The following is a 15,259-nucleotide window of genomic DNA, read 5'->3' as shown; positions in this document are numbered from 1 at the left end:
CCTGAACACACAGACTTCCAGAGTGACAAGATGGCCAGGAGGAAAACCCCCAAATCCAAGCAGGGAGCACTAAGCTGGAGGGGAGGATGGCAGGTGGGGATACCTGGGCCTGGTTGAGAAGCTCCCAGATCAAGTCCTCCTTGCCGCCCATACTTCGGGCCACGACGGTGTGAGAAGGGACCTGGGCCAAATGGCAATCCTTGTATTCATCTACCGGCTTCCGGGTGTTGTCCAGGCAAAGCAGCTCATACTGGTCCCTGTCAGCCTTGTTTGCCAAGTTCTCTGGGGAGGGAAAGCCCAGGTGAGCTTAACGCAGGAGAGTCATGGGCTGTGGTGCCCATCCTTGAAATTCCATTGATCATAGAAAGTATGAGCTGAGAGGCCTGGAGTGAGCACTGAAGGCCAGAGAACATGCGGGAGAATGACTTGCTCAAGAGCCCACAGCCAGGTAAAGGCTTCTGATGCCCGTGTAGCAGTGATTGCTCCTCATTCCACCGTGAGCCTGATCTTAGCAGCACCAACCCCCAGTCTTTGGTTATGGCAACACTACCCCAGAGGCAGAGGCACTGTGTGGAGAGATTGAATGATGGAAAGAGGCCCAGGAATCCAGATGGGGACCCCTTAGGTACCTAACGCTGCACAGGTGGAAACCCAGGCAATGATAAAGGAGAAATACAGTATGCTCATGTCCAACTACTGAGCATGAAAAAGGGAACACAGAAAAAGAACACCCACTACTTGGAGCGGCCCTGGTGGATTCTTGTCCCATTCTTACCAAATATAGTCGAGTGCTTGACAAAGGCCACATCCCCAGCACCATCCTTCAGACACCTGGGTCAAAGAAACACATCAGCAGGTCTCCTGCAGGGCAGGCCCTTCTCCTGCACCTGGAGAGTCTGATCACACTGTCCAGCACTCACACTAGGATAGAGCCTGGGGAAGGCCTCTGTGCAGCCCCATAGCTGAAGCAACACCATGGTGTGCAGACCTCCAGCGTAGTGCTGAGATGGGGGAATGAGCTCACACGAGATAAAAAGCCCTCATAACCCAAAGAAGCAAAATGCAACTGAAGATATTTTCACATGAAAAGAGCTTTTAAACTTCTGGAATAGAAGATAATGGTATAGTGTCTCCTGAGGGTGAAAATGTGCCTTTGGCTGGTTGTAAAACTTTAGGATATAATCAAGGTAAAAAGAGAAAGCGAGAAATCAGCTTCCCAGATAGAGACAGTGATGGGGGCAGGAGACAGGCAGTGTGCTGAGCAGGTAACACTGCCGAGATTGAGGGAAGAGGGCCAGTCCCTGGACAGTGGGCCCAGACACTAGAGGCATGATTGTCCTTTCAGGCTCTGCCCGATCCACCGAGAGGAGACACTGACCAGGCTTGAGGGCTCTGGGGAGAAAGGAAGGGTCCCCAGGAAAAGGACCTACTTGTCAGGGTCAGATGAAAGGGAACATGGGCTTGGCCTAGGAGTCCCAGGTTGTGCTTCTGACTCACTGGGAGGGGATTAGGCCACCTTGATGCCCCTGTAGGCAGGCAGGGCTCGGCTTTGGACCAGCAAAGAACTCTCACCCTGAGGACATTTGGCACTTTGGCCACCATGGAGCAGCAGATATCTCACTCACTTGAAGGCTCCTGAGTAGCCGAAGTATTGGTTAAGGGTGGAGCAGCCACACCCTGGACACAGTTGACACAGCTGGGGGAAGTCCGTCCCATCCGCACAAGGGGCACAGCTGCCCGAGAAGAAATTGGCCACTGCTGCTCAGCACAGAGAAATGGACAACAGTGCATGAGTGAGGCTGGCCACAGCCAATGGCATCACCCTACCCAGGCCCATCAGGGAACAGAGGGGACTAAAACCAAACCAGCACATGCAGCCCCGGCTTGCCCTTATGCTAACTCATCAAGATCAAGGATTTCTAATAGGAACAAGTTGACCTCTGTCTGGCCACCATCCATCAGAGGAAACAGGCCTATGCTTCCCACTAACCAAGGCCTATCTCAGGTCTTTCTCAGAGCACCTTCTCCCTGCTTTGTCAGAGGCTGGAACAGCTCAGAGAGAGGTCCCCTCCGGGATCCATGCCCCAGACATGAGAGAACTGCTTAAGAGAGGTGCAGGGCTCCAGAGAAACCTCCAGGAAAGAAATCCAGAGAAGTGGACAAGAGAACCACCATCGTCTAGACTGAAACCCTCTGCCGAGCCTTGCGCCCTTTCCTCACTCATCAGAACAGCCTCTGCTGGGGTTTTGGAAGCTCAGAGCAGAAAAAAGCTCAGCTCCACCTCCCAAGTGCTTCTGGTGCAGCAGACCTGCCAGTTTAAAGTTCGTTAACCTCTTTCCCCCACCTGAGTTCATCCCACATGTCCGCTGATGGTGAGGGTCTAGTGCAGCCTGTGTGGGCATCTGGAGCAGAGGCAGCTGCTCGAGGGCACCCAGACTCCTGCCAGCTTACCTTTCTCAAGAGGTTTACGTGGCTCAGGTAAGTCACAGTAAAGTAAGCCTATGGGGATGTTCCACCCAGCGGACCTGCCTAGACCCGTGTGGCAGGACTTCTTGCCTCGAAGCTGGTTCATCTGGAAGCCACTATCCTTCTTCACCACAGCAACAGCATAATAGAAAGTCTGTGGATCTGCAAAGGCACAGTGTGAATGGAAGGCCCTCAGCCTGGTGCAGGGAAACATCGCTCATCACCACCGGACTCTTGAGGAGGGAGGGGAGCGGAGAGGCCATGCTTTTACTGGACTGGGCGATAAGGAGTGGGGAATCAGGAAAACCTTCCTAGGGTTGCAGGGGAGAGAGAAGACCATAGAAGGTATATTTATAATATTACCCCTCCAGGCAAACAGGGGCAAGAAGGCCACACGCACATGTGTCCTGAATGCTTTGCCTCCCCTGGCCCTGCAGTGTGTCTGCCTACACCTACCAACCCCAGCCACCAGGAAACTGGAGCTGTGGTAACAGAGGCCCATCAAAGTATTTCATGTCCCCTGGCACAGGCCCAGAGACAGTCAGGTTGATCTCAGAAGACTTGCAGGGCTGCTGGCATCTGAGTGTGTGCTCCAGAGTGACCTCTCCTGTGTGAGTGGTACCTACGGCTCCAGAGGCCTCCAGGGACCCTAGACGTATCACTAGACCGCAGTAGCCTTCAGGTCAAGCTGCACACAGCCTGCTGTGTTTCTCTGATAAGCATATCCCCCTGGCCCAGGGGTCAGTTTTAGGAGCACCAGCCCTCAGCCAGCCCAAAGCCCCCAGAGGCCTTGGTGTGTGGCTGTGGCAGCTGACAGGGCCCCTCATTCTCTACTCACTCTCCAAAGATGAATGTTCATTATATCTGATATCCAAAACCTGCCTGTAAAACACAGCACTCAGCATAGAGAATAAGGATGACAACTCCTTCCTGGGGTCCCAGGGAGAACTTACCCTCTTTTGACCCATAGAACTCTGCCACCACAGGCTTCAGGTTATTGGGAGCCAGGTAAGCGTCATACACCAAACCTGCATCCAGTGTCACAGCATCCGCTTCATTTGCCTGAAAGAGAACAGGCCAGTCCTGGATGAAGCCTTGACTTCCAAGGAAGGCCCACCTCAACCCACACAAGTAGAGAGTGGCTACCAGGACTCCACGGACCCAGGGCCAGAACTTGACTAGACCACGCACAGCCCTGCTGGCTTCAGTTGACTCTGTCTCCCTCGCAAGGGCACTTAGCCACCACATTCCTATTCCTTCTGCATAGAGGGAGGGATGGATTGTGTTTCTCTTTTCCCCGGTGAGGTGCCCAGCTCCTGGCCAAAAATCCTACGTGACTTTACCGTAGGCAATTACGAAGGCTTAACCTGGCAGGCTCCGTGGGAGAAAGCTGCCCTCGCCACCCCAGACTCAGAGCACAGCCAGTGCAATGCAGTCTCTGGAGGGGACTCTGCTGTCAAGAACACAGCTCTCTTGGGCTGGCCACACTCTTCTTACACCTGTTTTCATTCCTAGCCCGTGACCTTTGCTCAGAGCCCTCTTTATTTTGAGACTTCCTTTGAGGACTTCCTCAGGTGCTTCTGTGGAGATTTTTTTTCTGGGGGAAGATGGGAACCTTGAAAACATTCGTCTTCACTCTGACTCGGTACTCAATGCTCTTCCTTCCTGTCCTGGGTCCATAAAACTGCATGACCCTTTTGCTGAGGGATTGGGCACTTTCTCTGGGTTTAGCTTCTTGGTGATACTATGTACTGAATGATCAAAAGCTTGATTATTATTTCCATTTTTGCTCATCTCTGGTATAATTGTCTACTCCAACACATGGGCAGCTCATCTCTCTTTCTCTCTCAGCTCCATTTTACAAGTGAGAAATCTGAGGCACAGAAAGGTTAAGTCACTTCCCTGGGCCACATAGCCAGTAAGTCATGGAGCTGGGATTTCAGTGCAGACATTCCGGGTTTATTTCTTATCATTGCACTGTTACTTCAGGTTATGTTCCTTTTTGACTTTGTGCTTCTGTAAGCCCTCATCTTTACATCAACAGGTGCCTTGAAATTATTATAGCTGCCTTCTTACTAGATCTATAATTTATTTTCTTTTTATGTAAATCCTTAAAGTGAGCCCAACCATCTTTTATTTAGACACTTAAACACAGTTTTACTCCTTTTTTGTTTTAAATGTCTTTAATCAAAATGATTTTTCCAGAAGCCCTTGCCAGTTCTCTCTGAAGATTTCTTATTGATCAAATTACAAAGCAGGCCGGGTATAGTGGCTCATACCTTGTACTTCCAGCACTTTGGGAAGCCTAGGCAAGTGGATCACCTGAGGTTAGGAGTTCGAGACCAGCCTAGCCAATATGGTGAAACACTGTCTCTACCAAAACAAACAAACAAAAATTAGCTGGGCTTGGTGGCACATGCCTGTAATACCAGTCACTTGGGAGGCTGAGGCAGGAGAATCGCTTGAACCTGGGACGCAGAGGTTGCAGTGAGCCAAGATTGTACCACTGCACTCTAGCCTAGGTGACAGAGCAAGACTCTCAAAAAAAAAAAAAAAATTACAAAGCAAAAACTATAGTTCCATGAACTTTGTTGGGTTACAATCAAGTAATAAGACAATAGTATTTCTAAATGAAATAAAATATGTTGCAAGACAAACTATATCAGCAGTCTCGCTCTTGTCCCTCAGGCTTGAGTGCAATGGCTCAATCTCGGTTCACTGCAACCTCTGCCTCCAGGGTTCAAACGATTCTCCTGCCTCTGCCTCCCAAGTAGCTGGGATTAAGGCGCCTGCCATCACACCTGGCTAATTTTTGTATTTTTTTTTAGTAGAGATGGGGTTTCACCATGTTGGCCAGGCTGGTCTCAAACTCCTGACCTCAGGTGATCCGCCCGCCTCGGCCTCCCAAAGTGCTGGGATTACAGGAATGAGCCACTGCACCCAGCCAATTTTAACCATTTTCAAGTGTACATTTTAGTGGCATTAAGTACATGCATTCACGTTGTTTTACAGCCATCACCTCTATCCATCTCCAGAAACTGAAACTCTTTACACATTAAAGAATTACCTCCTATTTCTCCCCCACCCCAGCCCCTGCTAGTCATTATGCTACTTTCTGTTTCTATAAATTTCACTATTCTAGATACTTCATAAAAGTGGAATCTTACAATATTTGTCCTTTTGTATCTAGCTTGCTTCACTTATGTTTTCAAGGTTCATCTCAGTGTAGCATATATCAGAGTTTCATTTATTTTTAAGGCTAAAAATATTTCATCATTTGTGTTTACCACATTTTATTTATCTATTCACTCATCAATGGATATTTGGGTTGTAAAACATATTTTTAATATACCACAATACAAAACAAAATTAAGAGACATCATGGGCCTTTCTGTTCCATAACAGCTAGACCTTATATATGAAACACACTTCGTGGTTTTGTTTAATCTGCAAACACCTTCCCTTCCCCAGTCCTCACATTGTTGAATAAAAATGAAGCAAACAGGCTGCAGCACACCAACATGGCACATGTATACATATGTAACAAACCTGCATGTTGTGCACGTGTACCCTAGAACTTAAAGTATAATAAAAAATATATATATATTTTAAAAAATGAAGCAAACAAACGAGAGCTTTGCCCATTGCAGTGGGGTTGGGAGTGTGGTCAGGAACCTGGTCTTTCTTTGCCAAGACACCAAGAAATCACTGGTGACTCAGGGAGCCAAAGAGCTAAGGCCTAAAACACAGCGTCCAGCCCTAGAGCTGCAGGGTTCCCAGGGGAACCTGTGCCAGCTGGGAGGGACAGGATTATAATCAAGCAAGTTCTCACAAGTCAAGATAACCAAACCCAGAAGAAGGAAAGCTACGGAGAGAAGCCTGGAGGGAAGCCAAGGGGAAGCCAGCAGAAAGACACGGGTAGAGGAGGAAAACCCCAGCGCGGATTCTCGAGGGAAGCCAGGCTGCATCTGGATGTTTCTTCCACCTTTTCCCTTCGGCTAACCTACTGCTTGCTTTGTGCTGAGAACTGTAGAATTTCCCACACTTGACACGTCTGTCCGAACCCCTGCACTAAGAGACCTGACCAGACTCTGGCATGGCTCCTAGCAGAACAAATCTGTGTCCCTAGGATGGCCCGGTTCCGCTTAAAGTGCTTGCCTGAGAAAACTCATTGCTGCCAGGAAAATGTACCTGTTTCTTCTACTCAACACACAACTGATGATAGGCCCCTGACCTCCCTTTCCAAGAGCATTTACTAAAAAGGGCTTAAAACTGTGAATATGTATCTCTTGAAACTCACAAGCATCTCTCTCAAGGACTGAGAGCCATTCCTTTGCAACATAATCATCAGGATGGATAGAGTGTCTGTCTCGCAGTCTCTGCGGGAGAATAGAGTCCTAGTCAAGAGAACTGCCAGCTATCAGACACAGCTGGCCTCCTCACATTTACACTGACCAGCCCTTTCTACCTTTTTACTTCTCTGACTCTACAGAGCCCTGCGTTCTCCCCTCCCTCATTCTCCCTTTAAAATGCTCACATCACCACTGCACAAATCAGAATGGAGCCTAGCTCTTTCCCCCACTGTCAGTAGTTACTGAATGAAACCTATTGTCACTGCCTAAACTAATATCTGGCTGTGCTTATCTTTGACAGCTCCCATCACCCTGGCCTCCCACTAGCAACTTAAATAAGCCCACTCTGCTCTGCCTCAGGCCCTTTGCATATGCTCTTGTTTGCTGCCTGGTGTATTTTACACTGGAGCCCACCCAGGCTCAGTCCTTCATTACATCTCTCTCAGAGAGATGGTCTCTGACCACCCAGGACAAAGCAGGTTTTTCTGTGAGTCCCTGTCAGAACACTCTCCTTTTTCCCTCCATTGTACATCCCCACATTTTGGAATTAGTAGTTTACTTATTCGTGTGTTTTTCTGCTCTCCTGACTAGGCCATGAGCTCCCTGAGGGTAAGGACCAATGTGTTTAATTCACCACTGCAGCCCCATTGCCCAGCACAGGATCTGACATGTACAGATGGGCAGGGGCAACGTTGAAAGAATGAAGAGCATTTTTGTAGACCTAAGAACAAAAAGATTAGCTGTCACCTGCAATCAGGACACTTTACTGTTCCCCCTGCATGCATCACTCATCTTCCCAGTTGTGTATCAAAAGCTGCCAAAGAAGGTTATATAATAATTTTGATAGTGGGCATTCTTATTTATTTATTTATTTTGAGATGGAGCCTCACTCTGTCACCTAGGCTGGAGTGCAGTGGCAGGATCTTGGCTCACTGCAACCTCTGCCTCCCCGGTTCAGGTGATTCTCCTGCCTTAGCCTCCCAAGTAGCTGGGATTACAGGCATGCACCACCATGCCCAGCTAATTTTTATATTTTTTAGTAGAGATGGGGTTTCGCCATGTTGGCCAAGCTGGTCTCAAACTCCTGACCTCAGGTAATCCACCTGCCTCAGCCTCCCAAAGTGCTAGGATTTCAGGCATGAGCCACCGCGCCCAGCCTGATAGCAGGCATTCTTATATTTTCGCCAAGTTCAGAGAACCTAGGGGCTCAAAACAGTCACCCTTGCGTCTACTGTGTCTGGAAAGCAAAAGTTAATGTGCTTTTTGACTTTTGCTTTCCAGACACATTAAAGAAAACCTCCCCATTTCCACTTTTGAAGTGATTTTAATAAGTCAAGGTTGACTGCCCCATATATCAGCCTCCTACCTGTGAGTAAAGAATTGTTCCAAAGTGACTGGAAACAGAGAAAGTATGGCTTTCTTCCACTCTCTTTTAGGCAGCAGCGACTTACCGCAATGGCCCTGATGCAATCAAGGTAGGAGGCTTTCTTCACACAAGCAACACTGGGACCATCGGATGGAATGACGCTTTTCATATGGTCGCGGAAACTCTGGCACTTAGTGGCCTCATGCTCCGACACTGCACACCATCTCACAGTTTTATCAGGGACAGCCAGACACAGCCCTGGGGGAGAGAGGCCAGAGGTGGAAGGGACCCACTCCCTATGCTGAGGGAGAGACAGCATCGCCCCTAGAAAGGCCTTGACAGCCACATCCCCTCAGTCCTGTCCTCCTCTCACTCCTGTCCATGAACACTACAGGGCACAAGTTCTACTGCATTCTGAGACTGGGCCAATAGAAGGTTGCCCTAATGGCCTCCCAGTTTCCTACTGACCACCCTCTGCTGGCCAGAGGGGTGCAGGCATGGCCATCAGCTCCCAGCTGGAGATGCAATCTGCTCCTCTGTATCTGCCTTGTCTCCTCCCATCACTGTCCTGGCCCCTGGCCCCCCATGGAACATAAGCCTCAGTATGCACAGGGCATTTTCAGCTACCCCAACACATTGGCTTGCTACCTCAACTATGGAAAACCAGCGGGGGAGGAATTGCCATCTTTTTGAGAAGAGGGAGTGAGACTCAGAGAATGATGCCTTTTTTTTTTTTTTTTAACCCAAGGTCACCCTGCTTGTTGTTGGCCAAGCCAGGCCTAGAATCTGGGTCTCCAGACTCTGAGTCTGCTACTCAGGGCACAAAAGAAGAAAACATTCTGAGTTACACCCCTTCTTGGCCAGTAGTTGAGGGTAAATTAACGAAAAGAATTAATTTGTCTGTAACTCTTGTCTGTTGCTGTTTAGGAAGAACTAAAAACTCCACAAATTCAACAGTCTCCCCTCTGTCTCCACTGAACTATCCCTCCATTTTCACCACACTTTTTGGCTGCCATTCACAAAAAAAGCTGAAGCCAGCCATGGGTAACTATTAAAATCCATGTGGTTGCAGAGACAGCATCCCTATCACATGAGCTTTTGCCCTGTCCCCAAGGCCCTCTGTCATCTCCACTCCTTGTGGGCCACCACAGCAAGGCTGACTCACTGGCTCTGAAGAAGATCCACAAAGCCTGTGGAGAGGAGGCCCACAGCTCTCCAGGATGCATGAGGAGGGGCCACCAGAGAGGGCCACCCCAGCGACCCCCATTTTCCCTCTTGGCCCATGGGAAATCCTAGGAGGCAACGTAAGTCTGTGGCAGCCCCTCCACAAAGCCCTGCCTCCAGAGTTCCCATAGGCGAGAATGTGTCCTCAGTGGAGCATTACCTTGCACAGCCTGTGAAGTGCTCTGTGCAGGGATAAAGGCAAGTAACGTGGGGTCCTCTCTCAAGGAATTGCTAGCTTATGGGGAGAGAAAACTAAACGTGGAAGCCCCAACAGTGTGACAAATGCCCCATGAATGGCAGGCAGAAGTTAGAGTATGAAGGGGGCCCCACCTCAGGAGGTCGGGAGTGTGGCGTCAGCCGCTGCCCCATAACAGGATGTGTGCAACATCTGCCACTGGTACCCAGCATCCGCCACCTCGCTGACCCTCATTTGACCCTCCCAGGCAAGTGCTGTGATGACCCCCTCCCTGGTGAGGAGCCGGCCAGGACTTGGATCTAAGAAGTCTGGCTTCAAACCCCATGCTCTGACCGCTCGATGGCACTGCTTCCTTGGCAGGACATCTACAGCTCCCAGGGCACCCAGGGGACATCAGACTCTGAAAGGGGAATGGTCAGACCCGGGAGGCCTTGAATGCCATGCTAAGGAGTTCGGACTTGACAAGAGGCAGCAGCAAAGGGTTTTGATAACCTGGTTAGACGTGCTCTGATTTATTGTATTTCACTGCTGCAAGATTTACTGGACAAAGAGGAGGAAGGGGAGAAGACAGTGAGTGCAGTGAAAGCCCAAGCAAAGGCCAGGGGTGGGGCGTAGAGAGGCAATGGAAAGGCACCCAGACACCCAGGCTTCCAGCCTGAGCGCGGAGTGCATGCAGGCTGCGCGGTGGCCGCCCGGGTTGCAGGGAACGCGCGGGCCAGCGACTCTGCGGTGCTACCCCGTGCCCGCACTCACCCAGGACGGCGCAGACCAGCAGGGCTCCCACGGCGAGCCTCATCCTCCGGGTGCGGCGCTGAGCAGCGAGCACAGTCCGACTCGCTTCTGTGCAGCCTCCCGCGCCCCGCGTCCCTTTATTCCCGGCCTGGGCGGGCTGGGCGCAATCTTTGACCTCCCATGTTTGTGCAGCCGGGTTGCCCAATCGCCCCTCTCCCAACCCCCCTTCCTTACTCGTCCCACTGATCACCTCATTTTCTGAGCTCTGGAGACGACCCGCGAGTGGAAGGAGTCCAGCACAGAAATGTTGATGGGAAGGGACATGAAGCACAATGCAGCCATTGTCATCGCGGCTCGCTCGGTGCCAGGAGCGGCCACGGCGGGCTGGGAGCCGGGGGGCTCTGCTCCTGACTTCAGGGCTGCGGAGCTGGTCCGTGCCACCAGTCCTATCTGCGCAGTCCACAGAGGAAGACTCCGAGGCTGGAGAGGGAAAAGAACTGCGCCCAGACCCCACACTAGAACTGCAGAATGACAGGCAAAGCCCCTTTTGGGAGAGGATGCAGGAGAAACAAGCTGGGCTCAAGGTCAAAGACAGACTCAGCACCTTTTGCTCCCCACCAGGTGTCCCTCGAAATCCTGCTCCTGGGCTCTCAAAGGTCCCCCACGGAGGAGCTGCTCCCTCTTCCTGCCCCGCTGAGCTCAGGCTCCTGGGCTGGAAAACTTCCTGCCCTCAAGCTTCCTGTGGGACACCTTAGACTAGGGACAGAGTCATAGGGGAAGATGAACTCCCTCCAACAAGAAGGTTCCAGGAACGTGGTCAAGACACTGTGAGGCTCAGAACAAAGTGCCATCTTAGCACAAAGCAGGCGGCCCAGTGGACGGTGTGGCCTGTTCTTACAGCCTGGGGCCACCATGTCCCCCTCTAGTCGATGAGTCTCCTAACCAGTTTAATTACACATCCTTATCATGAAAAATATTGAACTTGTGCCTTCTATATGCTTATATTTTAACTAAAAAATGTGTACACTTCAATCATGCACAAGGAATAGAAATTTGTAAAAGGATGAGCTAAAGATGAAACTCATTTTCAAATGTCGTTTTGCTTATGCAGCCTTATACAGGATTATTATCTCAAGGCATAATATACTTGGGGAAAGGTCAAGATTCTTTCCACGAAGTGTAAATCCAGACTTCAGAGATTTTGCCAAAAGTTACTTCTTATCCAACCTGACCAGATGGTCATTCATTCTGTCTCATGTTTTAGTTGACCAAGCTCATATCAAGCCTAGTGGACACGTCAGGTCAGGCATTTGATTTTTGTTCACTTGTTTTTGTGTTGTCAGAGTTGTCTCCTAATTCTAGTTTCTTTGTAAGAATCTTTTTAAGGCATGTGTGCATCTCGCGAAGGTTGGAGTTAAAGCCAGATTATCTAATCTGTACATCCGTTTAACTGGGCACATACAAATCACAAAGTATGGAAATAAAAATGCCAAAACAAAGGGCAGGGTCGGCACTCCCCTTTTCACCTTTAGCATTGTGAGGTGATCCCCATCTTCCCTTAGGACACCTGAAAGGCTCCATCTGTCATGACTGCAGACTCAGGTGGGAGATAGGGCCAATTCACACATTCAATATGAATGAATGATAATTTGTTAATCTTTTGCAATAACAATAAATATAACTGGAAGTTAGATTATGTTCTCCCACACTCCAAAAGATTATCTCATATGCAAAGGGGTTACATACCTCCCACTTTAGAGTCCACTACAGAAGCTTTCTGTTTACAGTGAGGACAGAAGTCAAGTCTGGCTTTCCCAACACATCAGCCTCACCAGTGAGGGAGAGTGACCACTGCTGCCCTGTCTTACTCCCCCCTTGCCCGTCCATGGGCCCCTTGTGCTTGAGCCATAGGGAAAGAAGACTGTTAGCGTGAGGGCCATATTCCTACTGCCCCTGCAGCAGGCTCTAGGCAGTGGTCTGGATTCATTTGGAGACCTTGAGGTAGGGATGTGAGATGAGCAGGAAAAGTCAGGGGCAAGGCTAACTGGGAGGCACCCAGCAGAGCAGCATGCACACATACAGCTGATGCATGGACAGGCCCTGTAGTAAGCTTGCAGGGTCTGCCAGAGAGCAGGAAGTGCAGTTACGAAAGGTTGAGCCCATGCCACAAACTCAGGGAAGCTCAACGCAGGGCATGGAAAGAAGATGGTCAGTGATTCTCCTTCTCTGGAGCCCATCTACATTCGTAGACTAAGCCCCGCTGAGGCCAGTCCTCCAGCCACAGGCCCATAGCCTAGCCAGAGCCCCTCAGCAGGGAGCAACTACCTACTGGCCAGGCTGAGTCCTCTCCAGAGCAGCCAACTCTATGCCCTGTCCTCAGAAGGGTCCTTTGAGTCCAAGCCCAAGACAGGTGCTGGGAAGGAAGTACACAGCCTCATGGGATATGAAGGAAGCTCAGACAAGACATAGAGAACTGGTGCTCCCACGTCATCTACACACACCTAGATGGAGAGGCCAGGGCCTTGGCTTTTGCTCAGGAGGACAACGGCAGAGCCTTGTGTTTGCCATTCCTCGGATGGGGTAGGCAGGGGGGAGGCCAGCTTTGGGGTGTACATGTGTGCATGGCCCTAGCTGTATGGGGTGCCTATGCCTGTATATGTCTATAGGAGCATGTGAAGGTAAGAGGTTAACATTACAGCGCTCCATGTCCATGACACTTGTACCTGTGCTCTCACTTATATTCTTTAATTCTACACCAGAGATGTTCTGGAGTTGGAGAATCACTGTCCCTTTTAATAGCTTAGTGATGGCTGAGATTTACTGGGAGCTTCACTGAGCACTTACCATACCCCTCTGACTTTGGTGCTTTAGCATCTGTGTCTTACAGATGAGACAAGGAAACTGAGGACAAGAGAGGATGATACCTTGCTCAAGGTCAGCTGCAAAGTCAGAATACAAAAGAAGGCAGTCTGGTTCCAGAGTGTACGCATCCACCAGGGACACTGCCTCTCCCAGGAAACCAGGACATGCAGGGGCCAAGGAGCTCATCTGGGGTCACACCGAGAGAGGGACAGACATGAGACTCCCAGCCTTGCCATTTTTCCAAAAGCACACAGCCCCCAGGGCTTTGCCAGCACAGGGGCTGGTCAGTCTGGGAGAGGTCTGAGTACCAACTGCAGATCCTTAGACATGGACTGGCTTGATTATGCTCAGCTGGAAGAAAATATCATGTTTTTATCCACTTGTATGTGTCAGGCACTGTCCTGGGGCAAGATCATTGGGGCAGCCATGCAAGATAAGATCAGTACCTCCATTTATCACATGTGGACGTTACAGTCAAATGATGGGTCCTTATTCATGGAGCTCTGAGACCTGAACTCAAACTTCCTAAATCTTGCCCTTCTCCAGACCACAGCTGCCTTCTTGATATTGACCTTCTCTTTATTTATTTGGTGGGGGAGGAAAGAGAGGGAGGGAGGTGAGAGAGAAAGAGAAAGAGATTGAGAGAGGACATAAAGGAAGCTTCCAGTTCTAGACCAACCCAAGCATGAGCCAAATCTTTCACTGCAAACAGGGCAAAACTCTCAAATTTCAACCACGAGTTGGCCCTTAAAGAAATAGCTGCTCTTGTGTGTACGTGCAGGAAAGCTGGAAAAGCTGACCAGCAGGAGGTGGGTAAGAAAGCAGTGGGCCTCTGAACCAATATTTGTTGTTTCCAAATGTTGCCCAGTTGACACAGAAGCAAAGCAAACAAAGAGCCTCTGTCTGTTTTGAGCAGTTCCTCCTGTCCCCCACCCAGTGTCCTCCGCCTGACACCAGAGACTTCTCTGAGTCTAGGTCATCCTTGAGAAGCAGCAGCCTGGCAGCCTGAGAACCGACATTCACGAAACCAGTCACCCTGCAAGCCCGCTGGGTCGGGCCGTATGACCAGGGGGTTGGGGACTGGGCAGGGTACTTTTAGGAAAATGCCAGGCATTTTGAAATGCCACATGACACCACTGCTCACTCGCTCTCGCTCTCTCTCTCTTTCTCTCTCTCTCTCCTTCTCTCTCCCTTTCTCTATCTCTGTTCTACCTCTCAGAAGTCCTTGGACAATGAAGATTCTCAAGGTTTCCATTCTTTTCACAGGGGAGTCTGCAAAAGTACCTGTCTCATGAAGAATAGTCCAGGGCCAGGTGGAATGAATTCCATCAAACATTTAAGAAGAATTACAGCGTGGGGGTGGTGGCTCATGCCTGTAATCGTAGGGCTTTGGAAGCCTGAGGCAGGAGGATCGCTTGAGCTCACGAGTTCAAGACCAGCCTGGGCAATATAGTGAGAACTCGTCTCTACAAAAAATTTAAATCAGCTGGACACAGTGGCATGCACCTGTAGTGCCAGCTACCCAAGAGGCTAAGGTAAGAGGATTGCTTGAGCCCAGGAGTTCAAGGCTGCAGTGAACCAAGATCACAACACTGCATTCCAGCCTGGGCAACAAAGTGAGACCCTGTCTCTAAATAAAGAAAAAGGATTAAACCAATATATTCCTCCAGGAACAGAAAAGTAGGAACACTCCTTAACTAATGTTTTGAGGACAGTATGTATACTTAGAAAGGAAAAACTAACAAAGACATTATGACAAAGATAAAAAAAAAACTTCTATGACCTCAGATGCAAAATTTCTACACAAAAGATTAGCAAATAGAATCTAGCAAAATGTAAAAAAGATTAATAAATAATTACCAAATTGGGTTTATTCCAGGAATGTAAGCCATCTTTTCAAGTATCAATCACTATAATATATCATATTAGTGGAATAATAAAGGAAAACGGTATGACCCTATCACTCAGTATGGGAACATCATTTCATAAAATTCAATATCCATTCATAACAAAACCTCTTAGCAAATTTATTCGACAAACCTTTCTCAGTCTGATATCAAG

General features: G+C 49.4%; 1 protein-coding gene across 2 annotated transcripts in view; it reads right to left on the bottom strand.

Moving 5' to 3' along the window:
• TF (transferrin) overlaps nucleotides 1–11,087 on the bottom strand; it is a 32,430-nt gene extending 21,343 nt beyond the window's left edge. The window contains exons 1-8 of one of the 2 annotated variants that reach the window (XM_055380894.2): nucleotides 10,941–11,087; nucleotides 10,358–10,833; nucleotides 8,270–8,442; nucleotides 3,420–3,528; nucleotides 2,452–2,628; nucleotides 1,626–1,758; nucleotides 776–831; nucleotides 104–282 (exon numbers count right to left, since the gene is read on the bottom strand). In XM_055380894.2, the coding sequence (XP_055236869.2) occupies nucleotides 104–282; nucleotides 776–831; nucleotides 1,626–1,758; nucleotides 2,452–2,628; nucleotides 3,420–3,528; nucleotides 8,270–8,442; nucleotides 10,358–10,400 (870 nt within the window). In that variant the 5' untranslated portion in view covers nucleotides 10,401–10,833; nucleotides 10,941–11,087. Of the gene's footprint in view, nucleotides 1–103; nucleotides 283–775; nucleotides 832–1,625; nucleotides 1,759–2,451; nucleotides 2,629–3,419; nucleotides 3,529–8,269; nucleotides 8,443–10,357; nucleotides 10,834–10,940 lie in introns of those variants that run through there. The other variant, NM_001303546.1, reaches the window with a different exon arrangement.
• Between the last annotated feature and the right edge of the window lie 4,172 nt (nucleotides 11,088–15,259).

The sequence above is a fragment of the Gorilla gorilla genome, chromosome 2, assembly GCF_029281585.2.
Source record: "Gorilla gorilla gorilla isolate KB3781 chromosome 2, NHGRI_mGorGor1-v2.1_pri, whole genome shotgun sequence".
Classification (NCBI taxonomy): domain Eukaryota; kingdom Metazoa; phylum Chordata; class Mammalia; order Primates; family Hominidae; genus Gorilla; species Gorilla gorilla.
The sequence above is the reverse complement of the archived record's forward strand: the minus strand, read 5'-3'. Positions and strand labels throughout refer to the sequence as shown.